Source organism: Lepisosteus oculatus, chromosome 10 (genome assembly GCF_040954835.1).
Source record: "Lepisosteus oculatus isolate fLepOcu1 chromosome 10, fLepOcu1.hap2, whole genome shotgun sequence".
In the NCBI taxonomy this organism is placed as follows: Eukaryota; Metazoa; Chordata; class Actinopteri; order Semionotiformes; family Lepisosteidae; genus Lepisosteus; species Lepisosteus oculatus.
In genome coordinates, this window is record NC_090705.1 from 24,933,487 (window position 1) to 24,956,533 (window position 23,047).

Genomic DNA, 23,047 nt, shown 5'->3' on the forward strand with positions numbered 1-23,047 from the left:
TTTGAGATATGTAATACTGTATTTACAAGATTCAAGACATATTGATTTCTGATCATGTCCTGCTAAATTACACTTTTGATTTTATCCCCATTAAAATATTGCTTATTCCTAGATATTTAATACAATTGTATGCAGATAATGTTTTAAGTTAACATTTAACAGGCTGGTTAGAAGATTTTCTGACACAATGCATCCTCAGAGGTGACTCTTCACACCTCTTGGGAGGTGACAAAGTGCTAAATCAGAAGCTTCACAAATTTTTATACTTAATACTTCAGTAGGTCTAGACTTCAACAGATTAACAAGACAGACAAGGAAGCTGGATCCATTGAGTCATAGCTGACATGCAGCTTCAGTAATTCCAAAATGAATCCGCTACAAGCATTAAAAATCAGATATAAAAGTCTAGGAATGAAACATAATTACTTTGACATAAATCAAGCAACTTTATTGTGATCAAGTGGATCACCCAAGCAGACTACTAGCTATGAGCTCCAACAAGCAGAAAAAGCAAGCATGGACTCAATTAAAGACTTAAAGGGATGGGCAATCAAGTAAACAAAGCAAACAACGGTTGATGCTAATGTTATAGAAGAGCTTCTGAATTCTGTGGATTTACTTCATTTATCTTCCACTCAGGCTGCAAAACTAGATGAAAGAACCTCTTGCATTCCAAGATTTAAATGAAACTGTGAGATTGAAGAATAGCAATCAGCCTCCAAATTTGATTACTTGACATCAAAACTTTCATTATTGTGGGTAATAATCAATGAATTATTAATTGGTGATGGGTAAATTCCACTACAACCATAAATCTGCACTGAACTCACTTCTTTGGGAAAAAGAAAATTAGAAAATTAGGCTCCATTAGAATGCTCCAGCTACCTTTAATTTGAGTCTATGCAAGCATTATATCTTTTAAATACTGTGATGTTACTCACAACAAGGGCACAGGTTGCAGTGATGATAGCTGGAGTTTCAACTAATGATAGTTCAGCAGTATTTCTGCCTGTGAAGGGGCAGAGGTTGATGTGGTCTTGTGTCATTCGAACTTCTTCTACCAGTTCTTCTTCCTAGTTGAGTGCTGATGCTTTCTCCCATATTTACCAGCATGCAGACCCTTGTGAGCTGTGTGTCCAGTCTGCTACCTTAGATAGAGGGAATCTAAGACTACTCATGGAAAGTGACGTCCCTTCAAGGACGCAGCCCCCCACAGCATCACAAAACAAATATAAATATTTATGCAAACTGTCTAGTTTGCAAGGTTGGTGTATACTGTATATTCTTCACTTAATTCACCATGATCAGAAAAAGTCTATAAGGGAAAGACTTATGTTAAACAATTTACTGTACATCACTTCTTTCATGTTATACTGTACAGTATATCTGACAGAACAATTACCCTCAACCTCAGAGACCGCCCTTAGACGCTGAAAAGGCTTGCATATTAATGTTGTTTTGGTGCTCCATTTATCTACATGATCAATGCACCCACTGATTATGTGTAAAAGGCTCTATGATGCTTCCCCAATTTCTTTTACCTAATGGTACCAGAGACCCCTGATTCTTTCCGTCTCCCTGGAACCTTTAGGATAAGTGATTTGGCAGAGGAGCACAATTTCACAGATTGTCATGCATGGCATCAAGCATATCTATATGCTGGTCATGTTTTGCTATGTTTGGCAGCTCTATCTGGCCATTTTTCTAGTTTTAGTGTTGTTTGAAATTTTTGGCTTTTTCTCAATACTAGATTAATTGGAATAAATCTGTTTCTATGCAAACGGATCCAACTCTTTCTTCTGTAACTTCTGTCTTTACCTTTGTTGACAGTTTTTTTAAATATTTGGGCATGAAAATTACAACATATTGTTAAATATTAGGAAGAACAGCTTTGATGGTATGCTATTACATTTTAGACAGATATGGATACAATGTTAAATAAATGAAAGTGTTACCATACAGTAAGTCTCTTTCTTGTTGCCTTTGACACATCGCCCAAAAATTACTGCAGATATCAACTTGTGCTCTGAATTGATCTGGAAAAGAAAAAAATGCAGAATTTGTCTAGCTACTTTGTAGCATCCTAAAGGAGAAGTGGGCCTCACTTTACAAATCTTTCAATATTACTATAGGGCATTTCATCTTGGGGCTATGAGGCTATGTTTTCATCGTGCTTTAACCTAAGCAATAAAAGTATTAATTCATGTGGGTATTGTTATTAAAAGTTTAGAAATATGGAAAAAAAGTCAACAAATGTTTTCACACCTTACATGCACTTCTGCTACATGGCACAACTCTGTGGCTGTATTAACTGGATCTCACCACTTTGTTTTTCCTCATAGGCTGGTATAATATTTACATTTTAAAATATATCTTTGCTGACTCAATCCAGATATTCCAAGATTTGCAAGAACAAAATTCCTTCCAGGATTCTCTTTCTTTTTCTATCTCAGATTTGCTCATCACTTTGTTCCCTGGGAATCCCCTTTGCGTTTTCATCCTCTAATTGAACAATCAAAATGTCTCCACTGAGGCAAAGGTTGATATGCTGGCATATAAGAAACTTACAGTATGTATTACAACATTAACCTCTGCACAGTGATATCCATCTGGAATAGAGTCCTTAATGAGTTAGACATTACCACTAATTGGGTTATAATATGGCATAATATGTTCATATCATCTAAAACATTGGCATATTGTCTTATCCATTTTGAACAGATTCATTGATATCTTGCTAGACTACTCAGCAGATACTTGCAATAATGATACAAGATCCTGTTTGTCAGGTTTGTGGTTTGGGGGCAATGTGTACATACAGTATTTGAACATGTTGCTATGAGTGCCCAACAGTTGTGGGCTTTCTATTGTGTATAACGGTACTCTACTCCCCAGAGATACTTTTGTTAGCAAACATCTCCCAGCTAACTTTATCAACACAATCTACACATTTATTTCTGGTTTGCAGCTGTAACAACTGTTACAAAAAATACTTACAGCTTGGGTGGAGCCAACTATCTCTTTTTTTTCTGTTTGGTTTGACTATTTTTATTTTATCTTACTTTGGAAAATTCATGGATCAGTTGTACTCAAGATCCACTACCACAGTGACAACTATGGACATTGATGTGATCATTAAAGTAGCACTTTCATGTAACATTTGTTGTACTTGGTACTGCACTGTATTTTGTGATTTCTTTTTATTCCTGCTCTTTATATTGCTGTATACTTGTAAATATTGAGAAACTGTTATTTACTTATTTTACTTTCTTTGGGAGTTTAAAATTGTAAATAAAAATAATTGCTAAAAAAATAATATATGCCATAGAGCTAGATGTCAGATGTACAATTCAATATGATCATTATGATCAAACAGGATTTATTAAAACTTGATTTATCTCCTTCATATTATTCATGTCACCACCAATATAAAAATTAAAACTTTAGGAAAATAGAAAAGATTGGCAGGCTGGTATTGGAACTGTAGTAGCAGTGCCACTAGAGGCTGCTATTACCTCTGTAACTTGTAAATAGATGCACTACAGTAGGTGGTATTTGATTAATGAAGTACATTATTGGTGGTAGTCAAGTCCACAGTCTCACAGTATAATGAGGTTATACGTATTATAATAGATTTTGCCATGTGAGAATCTGGTTACATGAGGTTATAGTATACAAATTACTTTCATAATATTAGTGGTGGTTTGGTTTTCATAGCAGTCTGAGGAAGCTACTTACTGTACAGAGTCTGCTTGATGGAAAGAAGTTGCATAATTTCTGCAAAAAGCTTTCTGCACTGTCTGGCATAGCCATTGTGAGTTTTTCATGTGTTCAGATCCCTAGAGCCAAGACTTAGCATCAAATTAAGCATTTGTGGAACTGATGAGGACAGTCAATCAACATGACTTTAGCCTTGTCTGAGTTCAAACATAATTCATGTTGCATCCAATCTGTAACATCCTCTAAGCAGTGTGATAAAGCAAATAGTTTTTTTTATGTCAGATTATGTGCAAGCATAAATGTGGAGATCATCAGATATAAAAATGAAATATATGGCCAACATCATGCATATAAAGAATATAAGGCAACGGAAACATGTAGATTCTGAAAACAAGTGGAACGAGGAAAATCCTTGAGGGACAACAAATGTAACGAACTTTATAAAGCAGAAACACTATGCAATTGAAACGAATTGCTTTTATCAGTTAGATAAGATTTAATTCATAACAAAGCAGCTGCAGTAATCTATCCAGCAAGATGATTTGATTATTTAAAAAGAACAGATGCCCACGGGTTTGCTTTTAATTTTAAATATTTGCCTTATTCCCTCTATTTTGCAACTGAAAGTTCTTTTTTTACCAGAACAAAAAGAAGATAGATTGTAAAAGGTAAAGCATTTTCAGTCTGTAGCATTTTATTCAATTTAGTATGTCTTAACCCCCACCCTAACACTTTTTTCTGCATTTTGTGATACCAAATTAAATTCAAAATTTAACCCAGCAGAGCAGCTCTACACATATCCTGCAGTCTCATTTTGCAGAGTGATGCTGTTTTAACTTGATTAAGCTAATTAAAATCTCAACCAGCGGATGCTATTGCATGCTTTCTTTCTGAAGCTACTGTAAGGTAGAGTGTTATTAATTGTTCTCCTCTGCTATGCAGGGTTCCTGCTCAATAGGGTGACTGCTGCCAGCAGAGTAAAATCAACCCCTCAGAGCTCAGGTGCCCCAGTGGATCCTTAGTCAAAACAGGTGTGGTCTGTGTCACTCAAAACACAATTTCTTGTTTTGAGATTTGCGATTGTGGGAGTGTTGAGTGTAAGGTGTTCTATAATCTTTGTGATTACTGACTGATTCAGATTTAACACTAAATGGTACAGTTTTTATTTTATCCCAAGATCCCAATGTCCTTAACCTAACAATGTGACTTGTGCTAACAAGTCACATTATATTATATAATATTTTGTAAATACCCTACATGTTTTTTTATCATTCTTGATACATTTAGTCTGTTAATGTGATAATCATCCTAACCTTTTCAAACTACTACAGAAAATGTAAACTCCTGCTAATCTGTCATAAATGCTTGATGGATTCTTAAGGTAGTGACATAAATGCCTTCTGTTTTAAGAAGAGACAATAATAAAAGATGTTGTTGTTATTGTGCACATTTACAGCACAAACCTAAAACATTTTAAAACACTCTTCACATTTTTTTAAACATGAGATACACATGGGGATATTAATTATGCACCACAGATATTTATTCATTTTTCAAGTGGCTGAAAGAAGTAAAAAAAAAACAAACCAACGACAGCGTTTCCAAAATAAAGGCCTCAACATAATGATTTTATTTTCATTGTTTACTGTACAATTATATATGTTACATTTCTGAATTTTATTTACCAAAACACAACACATGCCAATCATATTTTTTACTTAATTTGCTATCTACACAAGACCATGTGACTGATCATACAGTAATATGCTTGTATAACAACAATACATCAATTTTATTTTTAATATAAGCACATTTTGCTAACAAATCTTCTTTATTGGGGGGGGGTAGTTTAACAGTGGCTAATAAAGATTGTCGAGTGTCTTGCATACATGCTATTCTGACTGACAAGACCTGCTCGGGTGTAATGATTTCATGAATCGGATAAGTGTGCCTCCTTTAAAGGAACAGGGAACATTGCTCCTCCTCCTCCGCGGCAGTTCCTTAAACAGAACGGAGCTTGCTGCATTCACAGAATTCTCTCTGCAAGAGGTAGAAGTGCTGTCTTTGGCATCCGCAAGCCCTGGAATCGGTCAGATGAACAGGAGAATATTATAAACCTAAAAGGAATCCGACTCATGTGTCTATAAAATATTTGGAGTTTTCCCTGAAAGGGGTTGGTTATTGTTGCAGCCTGAAGTTGTAAGTGGACAGTTTCGGGGTTTTAATTTGCCTGTCAAAAGTACTGCCGGAATTGGACTGTGAACCAAAGAGCATCCTGCAGGTAAACTTTTTTTTGATATAATAATTTGTCTTGATTCATAAAGAGCATTCCAAACACAGCTTAAAATTGACATCCATTCTTCTAATTGTTGTGTGGTTTTGTGCGTGTTTGCATTTGCTACCAAGAATAAAAAATGTCACTGTCACGGCAGTAAAATACAGTATCGTTACCTAAGAAGGTCGTAATCTTGAAATACCTTACATTTTTCGCTGTTCAGCTGGTACACCGATGTTTAACTTCTAACTTGAAATTGTAAGGCACGCAAGCATTTCTGTAGCTTTAAATCAGATTCTGGAGAGTGTCAGTTTGATTGAAATGATGTGAGAAATGGCAACTGTCGACGTGCCAACAGTATGTGAAAAACAGTTCTCCTTGATTGAGAGACCAACTCCGGAATTTAAAAACAAAAAGTTACTTTCACCAGCCCGAGCCTGTAAAATGTCTTTCTGGTTAATGTACAGCAGGAAAAAAACTCATATAATCTTATATAAAACATTTTTTTTTTGTAAATGATCAACTTCTGAGCCTTTTTTTAGAGCATAACATTTAATGGTAAAATGCCTTTACTCATTCCTTAGAGAGCAAATTCCACAGATCTGCAAACGATTGTTCTGTATTAAGTTATCTGACGTCTGAAGTGCGCGGTACTGTTGGCGACTGCTGATGAAGGTGTAATAGCTGGCTACACCTTTTTACGGGTTGCAGGTGGTTTCAGCACCTGAAGCGCTGGCTTTTCGTATCAACGTGTCACTGGGTCAGAATATTATGTCATCCGAAATAAAAGAAAAGTTATTTAATATATTAAGTTTTAATCTATCTTAAAAAATAGAATTTTCTAACTATTAAAAAGCGAAACCTAGAGTAAGATCGCCATGGAATATTCTCTATACAGCTAGAAAGACGCATTTTCCCTTTAGTTTTGTTTTATTATACGGGACTTAACAGACCCTCCATAAACAGAAGACATAAATGTTTAGCATAAAAAGTATACCTCTGTAATAATAAGGAAAACAATTATGCAAAAAAAGAAATAAAGATGGATACAGATATATGTACTGTAGATATGATAGAATTCCGTGGTTTGACAGAGGTTGGTCTCTTGATGCATTAATAGCAATACGTACAGTATACTACTTGTTACCGTATACTGTAGTTACTTTTTGAAGTATAGCCAAACTATTGTAATTACAGTATTAGAAACCCATTATGACTCTGTAAGTGAAATGAAAATGTAATTGTTTCACTAGAATTTGTTCAGACTAGTTTAAACAGGTATAACATCAAATTCTTAATGAGTTTGTATTTTTCAGAAAAAATGTTCTTTGTTACATTAATCAGAAAATTAAAACAAATATGTAATAGTTTTAGTTTCAGTTGTTGCATACAAGAGTAGCCGATAAAACTGGTAACAGTGCTGTAATAGTATAAATACTTTATCATTGAAAAGATCTGAAAACAATAATTAACTCCTCTTTCTAATCTACTAAATACGAATGATGTCAAATATAAATTTTGATGGGCTCAGTATTGACAAACGTAAAAAATCGACAGTACTCATGGACAAAAATGGCATTAACTGAAAAAACTCAGTCTTTTGCCTGTCAAAATAATAAACAATCTGTGGACAATACAGGTAGCTTTAATTAAAACTATTTCTATTACAAAAACAAGAATATACTAAAGAATTGGTTCTTGTGATATATAAGTACAACTAATTCAAGTTTGTTGTTTTAGGTCAAGTCTTACAATCAGAAGATGCTCTTCTGCAGTACCCATCCAAACTGGATAATTTAAATATTCATCAAATTTTACTCTGATTTAGCATGTTTTATGAATAATGTTGTGCATAGGTTCTGCATCAAATTATTTTTTATTTTTCATTTTTAAAATAATTAGTTTTAGAATTTTTTTTGGCCTTGGCATATCCTATTTTAGTTTGATGTATTTTCTAAATTGCGTTACATAGACTGAACTACAGTACTTGAAAGTCAGCACATTTACTGTATCTGAAAGTAGCACAGTACTGGCAGAATGCTTCCCTCTCTTCTGTGTACTACTGACTTAACTTTCGTCTGAGTGTATTCCAGCAGATATAGGGAAACCTTTCTCAAAAAAACACCCAAATGATTGATGTCTGTTTTGCCTTTCCACCCATACAACACAGGAATGCATTCAACCAGAAGGTAAACATAAAAATAAAATGCAAAATTATCTGCTTATTGATTTTTAAGACTTTGCTGTATTCTGGATATCCTGCATGCAGTCCTGTTTTGTTAAAGATCTGACCTAAAATACCAAAATAAAAAAGTGCTTTTAAAGCGCTTTGAGTGGAGTGTCCAGAAAAGCGCTATATAATGATAAATTATTATTTTTATTATTAAAATAAAATAGAACTAACCAAGCTGCACATTCCTCCAACCAACAAATTACTGTACATCAAAATACTGTGTGGTACTGTTTACAGCACCTTTAACTTTCTAACGCAGCACTTATAAAGAACATTTTAAAGATCTAATTTCCATTCAATTTTCTTAATGCTAGTAAGTGTCAGGCAATATCAATTTATCCATCTGAATGCAGGCAGTTCTGTTTGTGAAGCTGGATTATCTGCCCAACAATCTTGTTTACAGTTGAATGAATAACTTGGTGTCACGGACGTCCAAAGGGACTAACCGTGGGGAGCAGGAGAGCGGAAAAAGACCCATATGCGTAGCGGCGAGACGGGAAAAAGGCCCGGGCTCATTAGTGCAAAGAGTTCAGGAATGCCGTATAGAAACCTATGCCCTCAGGGAGCAGATGTGGGGCGCCCTGGTGCTAGGCGGGTCTCAGGACATCTGAACCTCAATGCTGAGCGAGGACAGAGTGCAAGACCTGGAAATATATAGCCCAAGGGAGAGAGGGACAGGAAGGACAGCAGACCGGAAACTAGGGACAGGACAGAGAAGGAGCGCCCTCTGTCTGCAGAGGGCGTGACACTTGGTGCCTTTTTACTGCCTACTTTCTTACAGTAGCTCTGACTTCTGCTTTAACCTAAAGCACATTCCGCAGTCAGTACAGTTCACTTATAACCCTAAATATATTTTCCTCAATTCAGCAACACTGTCACAGCATAAGAGAAACAGACACTTGGCTACTGCACATTGCACCATGCATGTCAGCTTTTATTTAGAATAAAGAACCAGTTTAAAGGTATGCAAAGGAAGGAATTATTTATAGCTTACACTATTATGGTTTTACAGTTAGACTTTAAGTGCATAAATACTGAAATGTCCATTAGAAAGCAAAACCAATTTTTTGCAGTACTGCACCTTAAACTGTAGATAAATGTGTTGGAAATTGTAAAACGCAATATGTGTGTGTTCCAAAGAACATAATATAATACACATTGGCTTCCTGTGACTTTCACCCCTTGAACACAATTCAAACCTCTTTGTTCCAAGATTTTCTCCTGCTGAAGACTGACATTTCCTATTTAAATTAGAAGGATATAACTACAGTTATTGTTAAATATTATCATAATCTTGTCATTAATTGTATTGTGAATGTATTCATTTATAACTGTAATACTTACAGTTATAGTAAATTGTTGTAGTAGTAATAATAATATCTCAAATCAAGACTGTATGGACCAACATTTAAGGGATGTGGGAGTGCACACCTCTATCCACAACAAATTAAATTCTGATACAAAATGGATAAATCTTTATTATTAAATAGTGTAGCTACAGTACTCTGATTCTGCTGAAAAGGACTGGACTTTACTGTTTTTTAATGTCATGATTTTATTAAGTACTTTGTAGGTGCATTAGAGTATGATATACTCTAGTATGAACTCTGCCTGAGTTTAAGAAGTTCATCGGCTTAACCAAAATATACAGTACCTACATACAGTATGCTCTATATGTGAGTGAAGTGAACCTGATCCTTTCCATCCTTACTTATTTTTAATCTACCCTTAATTTTCCTTCTTCATTTTACATTAAAACCTGATTGTTACATTTCAAAAGTCAAATATTGCTAATTTACAGCTTAATGTTCAATTTGTATTTATGAAATGTTACCAACATACTTAACCTGCATCATGGTTGATTAAGTTTATTTCGAAGATTAAACTATGGAAATATCTCATTTGTCATTCATCTAAAACTAATAAAAATTAAAATTGCATATTAAATATGATCTTCTTGATAAAAAACTGAATAATTTTGGAAGGTGGAAGGGTATTTTTATGGATCAATAGGTACAGTAGCAAAATAAAGTGGACTCTCTTTTTGAAAAAAGTCATTATACTTGCAAACAAATCTGCACTATATTACAATATTCACAGAAATTCTAATTTGTTTTTATTTGATTATTATATTAAACCTATTATTTGCTGTGAAAGCACTTGTTTGGAAAATAGTGTTATTTTCACATTGGTTTTCATCACCTGGTAAGTGCAGCATTTATTAGACTGAGCTATAAATCTAGAGACGGACACTCTCTTAAAGCCTTATGCAATTTCACATCACAGCATGTCTTAATTTCATGATTTCTTAAATCATTTACAAAGGGATGAAAAAGAAATTATTTTAAAAACTTTTTTTCTCTTTTCTTTTTTACAATAAACCAATTCATTTGACATGAACAAGCACCCAATGTGTATACTTTTTTCTTCCTTCATCATATGACATATCAGGTGTTTAATAATTGTGCTTCTTTTCATAAAATCCAAATAATTAAAAACAATTATACTCAGTGTCCATTTTTAAAATGAATCTAAAGAATAAAATCTATAATTGTTGGCAAGATTTTGCATCTTAACTAGACTTTTCAAAATGTGATTGACATTTTGGAATGAATGATAATCTGAATTAATGGCTTACCCCTGCTGCTAAACAATGTGTGTTTTTAAATAAAAATGATTGAATTTTGTATATTTAAGTTTTATGTTTGAAGGTAATCATTTGGTTATTTTTGATTACATATAATAAAGAAGATCATAATGAAATTCCCCTTTTACCTGGACATTATTAATGACTTCATTCAATCACTACTATTTGTGGACAGGCTGACAATTACTCCTACAGTGCAACAACACAGTTCACTTTACCATTGTAATCTTTGTAGACCTTGTTATTGTTAAGAATGTTGTTAGTAAGGTAAATGTAGATTATTTTAGTTTTTCATGTTTTGCTTTTCATATGAGAATATGAAAAATGTGAGAAAATCAAATATTTTGGACAAATTAGAATAGTATTAATATTCATCTTCAATTAGGGGTTGCACAGTGGCACAGTAGTTAGCATTGCAGCCTCGTAGTGCTGGGTCCTTAGGTTCAATTTCAGAACTGGATGTCTGTCTGGAGTTTGTGTGTTCTCCTTGTGTTTGTATGGGTTTTCACCAAGAGCTCCTGCTTTCTCCCACAGTCCAAAGATATATGGGTAGGAAACTGGCTTCTGGGAAAACTTGCCCTGGTGTCAGTGTGTGCCTGATGTATCCTGCCTTCCACTCATTGCTTGCTAGGATAGGCTCGGATTCCCCGTGAACATGTACTGTATTTGATAAAGCAGTTAGAAAATGGATGGATAGGTTCATCTTCAATTATCAAATAGTCCATTTTTATTTCACCATGTTAAGCCAAGTTAGGACATTTGAAGTATTTATTAGGGTTACTAATTAAACAATTAATGAGATGTTTTCACAATGCAAGATAAATCCATTTACATTTCTTCATAATGAAAAAGTGCTTCAGAGTACTATCACAGAGCAGTGAAAAGAGATGTGATTAGGCTCCCAAATCTGTACTGTAAATCTGTAGCTTTCTGCACATCATGCAATACATATAGTAACTGCTAGCATTTTAATTAACATGAAGAAATGTTCAATTTATTCATCCTGGGTTCATGCTTGGTACAGGTTTCTCCTGTTTGTCTTAGTGTGACATATTGCATTATATAATTACAAAGCTTACTTGTGCTACATACTGTAAGTCTTTACCAATATTCTTTAACATGTTCTTTAATATTCTTAGATGTAGTCTCAGCAAGGAATGCTCATAATGTTCTGCTCGCATTACTAAGCATAGCAGTGTTACAAAAACCCTACAAATACAAAAACAGTATTTTAAAAAACATTTGTATTTTGTCAGTGTTTAAATTAAAACAGTGTTTGATACATTTTTATATAAATCTGGATGATCATCATAGCCAAATGAGCTATGTTTAACTGTGTTTAACACTAAATGTTAAAGAATATTTAATGTGTCTTATTCAAATATTACTTTCAGAATGTAAGACATGAAAAGTTCATAGAGATGTTGAAGTACTTCATGTAAAAAAGCATGTTGACTCTAAGATTGAACAGCAACAAAAAATTAAATTCACTAGCAGTATCAGTTGGACTTTATACCTGAGTTCAAGTAATATCCTTGCTTGTATAGAAAACTTAAAGCCCTACAGAGCACTGTATTGTTCATATACTGTACATCTTTCATCACATACAGTTCTGCTATTGTTTTGACACTATGTTTACTGTACACTTCCTTGGATTTAGTATTCTGGCTTCTCCACAGCACAGCTGGGGTCAGTCAGCCACTTCTCAATCCTGCAGTCCTTGCATAGGACTGGAATGTTGGGGTCCAAATCTTTGTATTAAACAATAATTGGTTATTTAGATTTGCACAACCTAGAAATTTCTAAATTTTTAAAATAATTTGAGTCCCAGACAATTCTAAATTCTAAATTCGAAAGTATTCTACAAATAATCTTGAAACTGTAATAAAAATTTATATTCATACAGTATCACAAAAGGTCCTTCTTGGTTATTAGAGGGTTAACTAATGACAATGATTTGATTTCATTTACACCTTTGTATTTTGCATCAGAATGTGCTATCTTGAATGACAGTAATTTATTATGTCTGTTACGGATGTAGTTAATATTAATACTACATCTTTCTGAAACCTAATTATTTATAAAAAAGAAAGACATTGTTAAATACTGTAAATGTACTCCTTTTTTGACTAAAATGCAAGTTGTATTTAAAGTACGGTATATTGTTTAAATTAAGGTCTGCAAAATAGATGTTTTTTTTCAAGTCACTTTTACAGTACTTGCTGATAATGATGTCCTCCTGCTGTAGTCACAATGTAAATTAGATTTGCATTTTTAGCTGCTTTTGAGGTTGAATTTAAAACCTCTAGACATAGTGATGCAATTGTATCATATGCATACATATTTAGTATCTCTCATCATATCCTCTGTACTGTACAATATATACACTGTTTTAACTGTTGTCTCAGTGAGCACAATGGAAAATTTCCACTATACTGTATTTGGACAATAAAGTAGATTCTGATTACCATTGTATTTCTAAAATCAGTGGAAGACAATTGGGCAAGTGACATTAGGGTGGTGCGGTGGCTGTGTGGTTAAGGATCTGCACCTGTGACTGGAAGGTAGCTAGTTCATATCCTGGGAATCCTACTCTGTTGGGCCCCTGAGCAAGGCCCTTAACCCCAACTGCTCCAGGGGTGCCATATAAATAGCTTACCCCAAGCTTCTCTCCCTGTCTGTGTGTCTCAGGGAGAACAAGTTGAGGTATGTGAAAAAGACAAATTCTTATACAAGAAATTGTATATGGCCAATAAAGTGATCTTATTGTATCTTATTCATGCAACATCTGCTGTCTTGGTGTGAAAGCAGAGCCTCTAAAAATGCAATGCATCAGAGGGTGAAAGGAACAAGTAAGCAAACAAAGGATAGACCTGTTTACTTTGCAAATGTTTGAAAGGTTTTGAAGAGAGACTGACTTAATTTTTTCGGAGAGTATAGTAGTTTTTTTGGAAAAGTGTTTTGATTGAGTCTGTTTTGTTGCTGGACAGTTAAGGAGATTAACTGTCTCTTTTATTAAAATCATTTTTACTAAAGGAGAGAGACAGGTAAAATGCATTCAGAGCCCAGAAGAAGAGTTAGATTTTTGTCTGTAGTTTCAGTTTATTTGGTTTATTTTTCTTTGAACTGGAAATAAACTGTATTGTTTTTTGTACCTTATGGCTGTGTGTGAGGTTTAGTTACACCTACCCATTTAATGATGCTGTTACAGCACCCTGCCCCTGGGCAATCCACATATGTTTGGAGAACATGACATAGGTTGTGGCCTGGGGTACAGTGGATTCTAATGGCCATTTGGAAACGGTGAGAGAGAATTTTATTGAGAAAAAAACACAACCTGAACCAGCAGACTATGAAGGAAGCCCTAATAAAAAAAAACAATGACAACATGTTGGAACAGAGACCAAAAGAAATAATTGATGGAAGAAAGCTTGGAAAAGAGGAAGGAAAACATAAAATGCAGCCAGAAACAAGAGAGCTGCAAGACTTAAATATGGAACTGATGATGGTGATGCCTGAGGCTGAAGAATTTTATACAAAAAAAGAAAAAAAGACTGTACCTGGAGACTGTACCTGAATAAAGAGAAGATTTTGCCATCCAGTTTAGAATATGAGAAGAAAGACGTAATTGAAGTCCTTTCCTCAATGAATTGTAGAATTGGGAAAAAAGCAAAAATCCTGAGAAATACATAGTGGAAGGGGTGGACAAAGGGAAATTAGTCACCATACTCTAAATTACTGAAAGAGGGTGTAGGATGAAGAGATCTCAAAACCATTAATTGGTTTTGCCAAACTAAGATCAAGCACAATGGTGATTAGAATCCATCCAGCAGAGTAATGAATTGGCTTCATTACTCTGCTCTCCTCCCCACTGATAGCTGATGTGTGGTGAGCGTTCTGGCGCACTATGGCTGCCGTCGCATCATCCAGGTGGATGCTGCACATTGGTGGTGGTGGAGGGGAGTCCCCATTACCTGTAAAGCGCTTTGAGTGGAGTGTCCAGAAAAGCGCTATATAAGTGTAAGCAATTATTAAAAGCTACATTACATCAAGAATGCACCAGGGTGATCAGAGAGCCAAGTACGAATTGAGAGGCTTTGCAGGCTAATGTGCTGCAGAGACAAACTGGAGAAAAATGAGGCTGACTTGGGATAGAGATCAGCCAACTGCAGTCCAGTCAAACTAAGATCAAATGCCCACTGCAGAAGCTTCTTGAAGAAGTGGAAGAGCTGAGGAAGTCCCAGAAAAACAAAAACTGCTGATGGGAAAGGTTGTAAAAGAGATTATGAGATCCCAATGAGATCCTATAAACTATGCATTTAACTGTGGAACAATAAAGTCTCCAGACAAAAAAGAACTTTAACACTACCTTACAAGGAATATGTTTAAGAACCTTCAGAACATCTTTGTTTCTGCTCACCTGGTCTCTGCATAACTGGTTTACTGGGAGTAACCTCCAGCAGATCTGTCATACATTACCTACTCTGTTAATTATATACAGATATATATTTCCATTTTGCTTAACATAGCTCAGGCTTTATGGGTCTCTTTTTTAAAATAGAAAATAGGTGATCAGTTTCAGGGCAGCATCCAAACATTTAAATGAATTAAGGAATAGCTTTCAGATATCTCCAAGACATTATTAGATATTAAAAACTCTGTTCTATTGTTGCAGGATGGGTCTCTGTTAAAGCCTCATTACCTCAAATCATATTACCCAAGCCCATTCTTGTCAGACTAATTTCCTTAATAAATCCAATTTCATTGTGGTTACTCCACTTTGAATATTAGCTGTCTGATAAACAAATGAAAAACAGAATTGTTTTTACAGACTTGCAATAGTGCGATATGTGTGAATGATCACAGAATGTGTTTTTACTTGTTAATTATGAATTTGTCCATAGAATCTGTTTAACTCTTACAGGACAGGACTTTGGTCTTTACAAAAAGAACTGAGGAAGTCCCAGAATAACAAACGCTGCTTACAGATGTGGTTGGGAAAGTTTGTGAAAGAGACATACAGCACGATAAGTATACAGTATGTATCTGCTTGGGGAATCCCTGTCCCATTTGGTTCGTGTCATGACTCAATTTGTGATCATAGGGCTCAACATACACTCAGAGAAGTGCTTTTCTAGCGAGTGAAGTGAATCTCTCAAACAGGTGAAAAGATTTCTTTAGAGAATGAATAACAATGATTTATTTTAGAATGACTAAGTGCAATATAGTCAGATAACATTTTTGTAATGAAAAAAATGGAGTATTACTGCAAGTCAAACAATAATAAAAAGTATTTTTGTCTTCTTCCATATTGTAGCTTCAGGTTGATATTTTCTGAATCACGTCTTTCATTTTGAATTCTGATCACATAAATTGACTTTTTCATTTTCTTGCTCTGTCAGGCCTAGGGAGAGCTTTCAAAGGTGTGGGCAGTTCATTTATAATTTCATTATTAAAATGTGATATTTGATATAATTTGATAAATTTGTGTACTCCATAATTCAATATTTTCGTACAAGTTTGACCATACTTCCTGGAAAAAAGAAATCTCTAACAGAGTATAGTACCTATTCACCAATACTTTTCCGACAGATAAAGCAGATAAAGTCAGCTTAAAATATGCTAAAATCAATTAGAATGCCCGGGTAATAGTTCAATATTCCTGATTAACTCAAACAAACTTATTTACAAAAGTTCTATTTAAGAAGACAGAGATATATTTATGTCACCTGAAACATTGTCAAACAGGCTTCTTGAAGTGTCTGTTTCATTCTGATAATAGCACCTGTTTCATATTCTGGATCCTTCCCCATGAAGTAGTTTCTTGTGCATTTTGTTTTCTTTATTGAATTTATAATCATTTGGTTATGGAAATGTATTTATCAATATAATTTTTACCCTGTAAATGGAATACAATATACTGTATATACAGTACATACATACTGTAGAGATATACATATTGTTACAAAGGGGGAGTTTTGAAAATGATTAATTTCAGGGATTGGCTAAGCTGTTTTGTCATAAGTAAAATAAACTTTCATAAGTGATTTATACAGAATTCTGTATACCTGAGTGGCTGGTATAACAGGAGCCGTGTGAATTCTTTGGTCACGGGCACAGCTTTGGTCAAAAGAGTAATGATCCAGACACATTTAGTTAAACAAATGTTTACCACAAGGACAAGACAAACATTACGCTACATATGACAAATCATACAACACACAAGTTACTATATTTACAATATGTACAAACAAGACTTTTTAGAAGCCTAACATTCTTATATAGTGCTTTTCTGGACACTCCACTTAAAGCACTTTACAGGCAATGGGGACCTGGATAATGCAACGGCAGCCATAGTGCGCCAGTACGCTCATAACACTGCCTTCTAAATAAATGCAATGCAACCTGCAGTTAAATCTCTCTCTCTCTCACAAAATAAATTGGAGTTCTTCTTCTCAAACCTATCTTCTTCTCCTCTTCTAAAATGCACCCGCAAGAAGGAAAGACGTGTCTAACCAAGGTATCTTTCATCCAGGAAACCCAAGTTCCCTTAAAACAAGCTCTCTCAAGCAAGGTTAAAATACGTAACTTCTATCAGGTTTTGTTTGGATGATCAAGAAGTCGGAGCAGTCTCCTGACTTCTCTCTTGCGGTCTGACCTTCTTTCTTTCCTCTGTTCTTCTTCACTTCTTGACAATATAATATACTGACAATCAATAACCCACAACTTAACATTATAAGGAACATCATACTGTAGGTACACCATGGTAAACTTTGCAGCCGTTTTTCTATCAGGGAATCCCCCAGATCTCGGCAAACATCCCCTCTATTTTGAAGCTGTAAGTGTTTACGCTGCCAGATGTTAAACACTTTATGTGAACTCTTAGAGACACTTCCTAGTCACCTATAACTGATGTGTATAATATATGATATTACAGTATACACTATATAATATACACCTACAGTATACAATATTATACTGTATAGACTCAACAGTCTGGCCCCTTGAAGCCCAACAGTTAGTTATACTGTATGTTCTCAGTTCACAGACAGTAAATGACTGTCCATTATCACTATTATTGTTTTTGTTTTCTTTTTCAAAAACAGTAGTCAAAATATTAGCAACACCCTTTGACATTTTGCTGTTCAAACATGTCTTTCTTAATGACAGTATGCCATTCCAGGTGTTTTCCATTGACTGCTGCAAAGTAAATTGATAACTTTGATTGACAGTCTGGATATTCAATAAATTGGTTACTACACTACAGTACACTATAGAATGTTATATATTTTACACTAATTAAGTTACTGTTTTCTGTGATTCCCAGGTCACTCCAACCAAAACACCTAAAACAAATTGATACTATTCTTCTTTCAATTCAAGAGTTATGTGACCAGGCTGCTGTTGAATGCCACTGTTCCTAATATGTCATTTAAAATTTATAATAGCCATTTCAAGTTATGGTGTTCAAGAGATAGTTTTATTTAAGCCAATTAGGAAGACAGGAAGTTTTTAGTTTCTGCTTCCAAGGTCAAGACAGTTACCTTTTGAATGACCCCAGTCATTGTGAACTTCCTGGACATTTGGAGAAACGTCATATGTATTCTGGCAAGTTTGTGATATTTCCTAAGCCTTCACAAATTTGGACTATTGCTAATGGGTTCCTAACCTACCCACATTTCTTTCTAGAAGCAATCTTCATATTCTTGATTACATCTTTAACATGTTTCAAGGCCCGAAGGAGGCTTCTTAACGTACCTGATTTTTCTGTTTTATGTACCTTAGATTCAGCTCAGACATTTACACCCATAGTAATTATTATGAGGCAGCTTTCTACATTGTGGATGATCTAATTGTTCACTTAAAAATATCTACCTTCTCTATATATTTTTCCTCTCCCCTCTAAAAGAGACACTTTTCCAGTTGTTTTCATATGGAATAGAGAAATAGACAAGCTGGCTCTCCTGATTGAGATGCAGTCTAAGAGAATACTTTCTCTTCCTCTTAAAACCTAGCACATCAGTAAATCCATTTTAAACTTGCACATGGAATATAAGCAACATCATAGCCAGGGCTTAGTACCTGTATTTAGGCTCTGGGTTAACAGGTTATGTGAGGTCCCATGTTATAAGACTCTTGCCCTTACCCCAAAAAATCACAATTATTTCATACCGGTTTTGGGGCTAAATTAAACTTGCCTTTTTATTAGCTTACAGTATGTGGTCATATTTGAGTCATTAACCACAAAGAATATGACTAATATAAATAAGCATAGTTCTACATAACATACAGTATGGATATCTCCTATATATAGTAGCTGTTTTATAAGAGATGTTACATTTGTTTTTTTCTGCTATTATTGGCTGAGCAGTCTTCAATACTGTCACTCCAGAACTGATGCTGAACTCCAGATAAAGTAAATCACAGTCAGTTGACCTTTAAGTTATATAAGATAAGATCACTTTATTGGCCATATACAATTTCTTGTATTACTGTAGGAATTTGTCTTTTCACGTACCCCAACTTGCTCACCATGAGACACACAGACAGGGAGAGAAGCTTGGGGTCAGAGCGTAGGGTCAGCAATTTATATGGCACCCCTGGAGCAGTTGGGGTTAAGGGCCTCGGTCAGGGGCCCAAGAGAGTAGGATTCCTGTGCCGCCTGCTGGATACGAACCAGCAACCTTCCAGCCACAGGTGCAGATCATTAGGCACAGGGTCACTGCACTGAATAAGTTATTTAGTCTCATTTATTAAGCATTTGTTTTAAGAAGTCAGATGGACACCAAGGTATTTGGTTGCTTTCATTTGCAGTTATAGTTCTCCTTCATTTGCAGAAATAGAGCTTGATTCCATTTTGCACAAGCTGTGGCAATATAGTCAGATGCTCCTTTTCATCGCCAGAAACTTGTCCTGTGTTTGCATGTTCAACTACAGTAACTGTTTTTTTTGTTTTCAAAGGGAAGACTTTTGCCCATTTGAACAACATCATGTTTAACAGTGTAAAAGTTTTTAAACAATTTTAAATGCATAATATTCCTTATTAATAGGGGTGGACTGTTAATTAAAGAACAAAAACAGTCGCCATTACTATTGTGAAAAGAGGTAAAAGAAAATGAGTTGAAACCAAAGGAGGAATGAAAGAACATTTCATTAATGTGACATTACCTGAAAAATAAAAAAGCAGATGACAAGTGTGTTGTCAAACACAGCTCTTAAAACTGGGATTCATGAAGAACTTCTGATTTGACTCAAATTGCATTCTTTTCCTAGAAAATTCACTGAAAGGTCACATTTCTCATATCACAGTTGTGAAGAGCATAGGTATGTCATAGAGACCAATATACATTTTTTTTTCGTTAAAAAATGTGACTTCAACCCTGTAACTTTTGAACCAGTAAATGCTAGTGAAATGACATACAGTTTGTCTTTAATAAATCTAGCTATAATTCATTCCTCAAAAGGAAAAAAAAGTCAAAATATGTATTTTTTCACTTCTTCCAAACTATTCTGTAATATCAATTAAACACTTCATGGTTATTTTAGTCCTGGTGTATTAGATATTAATGTGAAAGTTTATTTTGTCCCTTCTAATATTTGTTTTACTTATTTAATTGATTTTTCTGGCATTCTTTCTTCCAGATAAGAAATAATTAATTTCTGTCACACAAAAAATACCAATTTCAAAATCGTTTTGTTCTGGTTCTTGAACTGAATTCATTTCACTTGTATTTAGTCATCAGATTGACCTTCACTTGGTTGTTATTCCTGCGTGCTGTGAATCTGTGAATAATCCATGTCAGTTTTGATCAGTGTTGAACAGAAGCAACATGCTGATCCGGTTATGAAAATCAAGCCAGGTGTTTAAAGAGTTAGTTCCTTCTTTTACTAGTGCAAAAATAGCTTTTAAGGCATAGTGAAAGCACAAAGTGGTTTAAATTGATCCTATCCTTTTCTAAATAAAATAACTGTTCTTATTAAGGGTTTGTTAAGATGTTCCTCTTTGAAATTTACAGACTCCATGGTCTTGATATTATTTGTGAACTAAGAATTATTCACACTTTGCCTTCTTCAGGTGCATTATAAGCCTAGGATTGGTTATGTGCATAGAACAGTATTATCAGGTACACTGTAATTCAGGAAAATACTGACATACATGTGGTTATCTCACAATATACAATATACAGCATACAGAATGGATTTATATACTGTATATACAGCAATGCTTTAATTCACTGTTCAATTCCCAACTAGTTGATGTGCCGCATTTCCTATTCAATTCAATTCACAACAGGAAACAACAACCAGACTCACACTAGATAAATTAAAGTATTGCAGCTGCTCAGTGACAACTGTTTTAGACAGTGCATTACATATTGCTTGAATAATCTCGGAATAAATAGAAATATCAGCAATTTAACAGCACGATAAAGATGTTCAGATAGGGAGCTCTATTAGGAAGTACCTGTAGAAATTCTGCTATAAATCTTTAAGTACATGTATTTTAGCTTAATTTCTACAGTACCTCATGCAAGCCTGTTAGACCTTCTACAGTGTTGCATATCATTGGTAAAAGGTAGTAGTAACCTGCTACAGAGTCTGTGTCTGTGTGCTATATAGAACTATGCTGTATGACCAGTTTGTCCTGTTGTAATATTCATTTAGTTTTACTTTGTGGATGGATATTTCAGCTAGAAATTCAAGAGCCATCAACTTATAACTGCAATGTAAACGGAATAATCAGGAGATTAGGGCAGAAGCCCATATACTGTAACTCTATATAAATTCTGTGTTTGTGTGCTACTCTTTCACCAGCACAGTCATGACATACAGTATATAGTCTTGTAGCTCTCCTTTCCTTTTCACACTAAAATAAGTCAATTGATTCCATGTGAAATTAATCACCTTGTGAAGTGATTTTGATTAAACACCTGTTACTATGGAAGCAAAATAATCTTGAACTAGGGAAAAGCAGAATGTTTCTATTTAATTTTTGAGTTTTGTCTGTGCACAAGCAAAATAAATGCTTTGTGCTTTGTTTCATATTGTTTTTCAGGTGCATGTTGGGATATGACGATGGTGATGTGATTTGGTGAAGTGAGCATCCTCACCCCTGTGGGTGCTGGAGAACAATGCGGCATTCTCTTGCCATGACGATTGGCATTCTTTCTAGAGCCCTTCTATTTATGTGTTGCCTGATGGGTGTCCTCTGCAATCCCACAATCCCCCTGCAAATGAGCCAGGAGAGGCTGGAGCGTGCCTTGACTCAAAGTAAAGAGGACCAAGCTTCCAAAAGTGGGCTAAGCCAGGCCACTCAGGAACGTCTGGAGGAGATCAGCAGAATGGGAAGAGATGAAGTGAACAAGCAGGGAAAGACCAAAGGGAACAAGACTAGCTTTAGCAAAGGAAGAATGGGGTGGAGTAGTCAGGACACTGGGTCCAAAAGTGAGAAACAACAGGAGCAGCAAGAGGTATCCCTAGAACAAATGGATGAGGGCCCCACCAGTGAATCCAATGTAACCCCTGACAGTCTAGATGAGTACGCCTACCCTGACTATCGTGGCAAGGGTTGTGTGGATGAGAGTGGCTTTGTGTTTGCCATCGGTGAGAAGTTTACTCCAGGCCCATCCACTTGCCCTTGCCTGTGTACTGAAGAAGGGCCACTATGTGCCAAACCGGAGTGCCCCAAAGTCCACCCCCGCTGTATCCGAGTGGACACCAGCCAGTGCTGCCCACAGTGCAAAGAGAGAAAAAACTACTGCGAGTTCCGAGGAAAAACCTACAAGTCCCTTGAGGAGTTTAAGGTTAGTATTCAACTTTTTTTATTATTTTGCCTGTAAAGCAGTTTTACCATTTTAAAAATGAGAACATTGTGACACACTGAATAAGTACAAGCATAAATATTCATAAAGGTGAAAAATCCCTCAGGATGCCTTTGGAAAACAGGTTTGGATATTAATCTCAAATTGGACACTGCCAGGAAATATTTGAATAAATTAAACCTGGTATAGAAAAAATGCAAAATAAGAAATCCACTCGAGGAGACACTTATTTTTTTTATAAAGCAGATCAGGTAAATCATGAATCATAAATAAATGAGAAATTCTAAGAACTTGGAGATAGTGATTTGGTTTTAGTTTGAGATCATGGATCTGTGGCACAGCTCGACAAT

General features: G+C 35.1%; 1 protein-coding gene across 2 annotated transcripts in view; it reads left to right on the forward strand.

The window, feature by feature from the left end:
• Positions 1-5,708: 5,708 nt before the first annotated feature.
• Positions 5,709-23,047, forward strand: part of vwc2 (von Willebrand factor C domain containing 2) — a 79,273-nt gene continuing 61,934 nt past the window's right edge. Inside the window, exons 1-3 of one of the 2 annotated variants that reach the window (XM_015357171.2) lie at positions 5,709-6,001; positions 15,800-15,913; positions 21,932-22,679. In XM_015357171.2, the coding sequence (XP_015212657.1) occupies positions 22,008-22,679 (672 nt within the window). In that variant the 5' untranslated portion in view covers positions 5,709-6,001; positions 15,800-15,913; positions 21,932-22,007. The remainder of the gene's footprint in view (positions 6,002-15,799; positions 15,914-21,931; positions 22,680-23,047) is intronic. The other variant, XM_006635725.3, reaches the window with a different exon arrangement.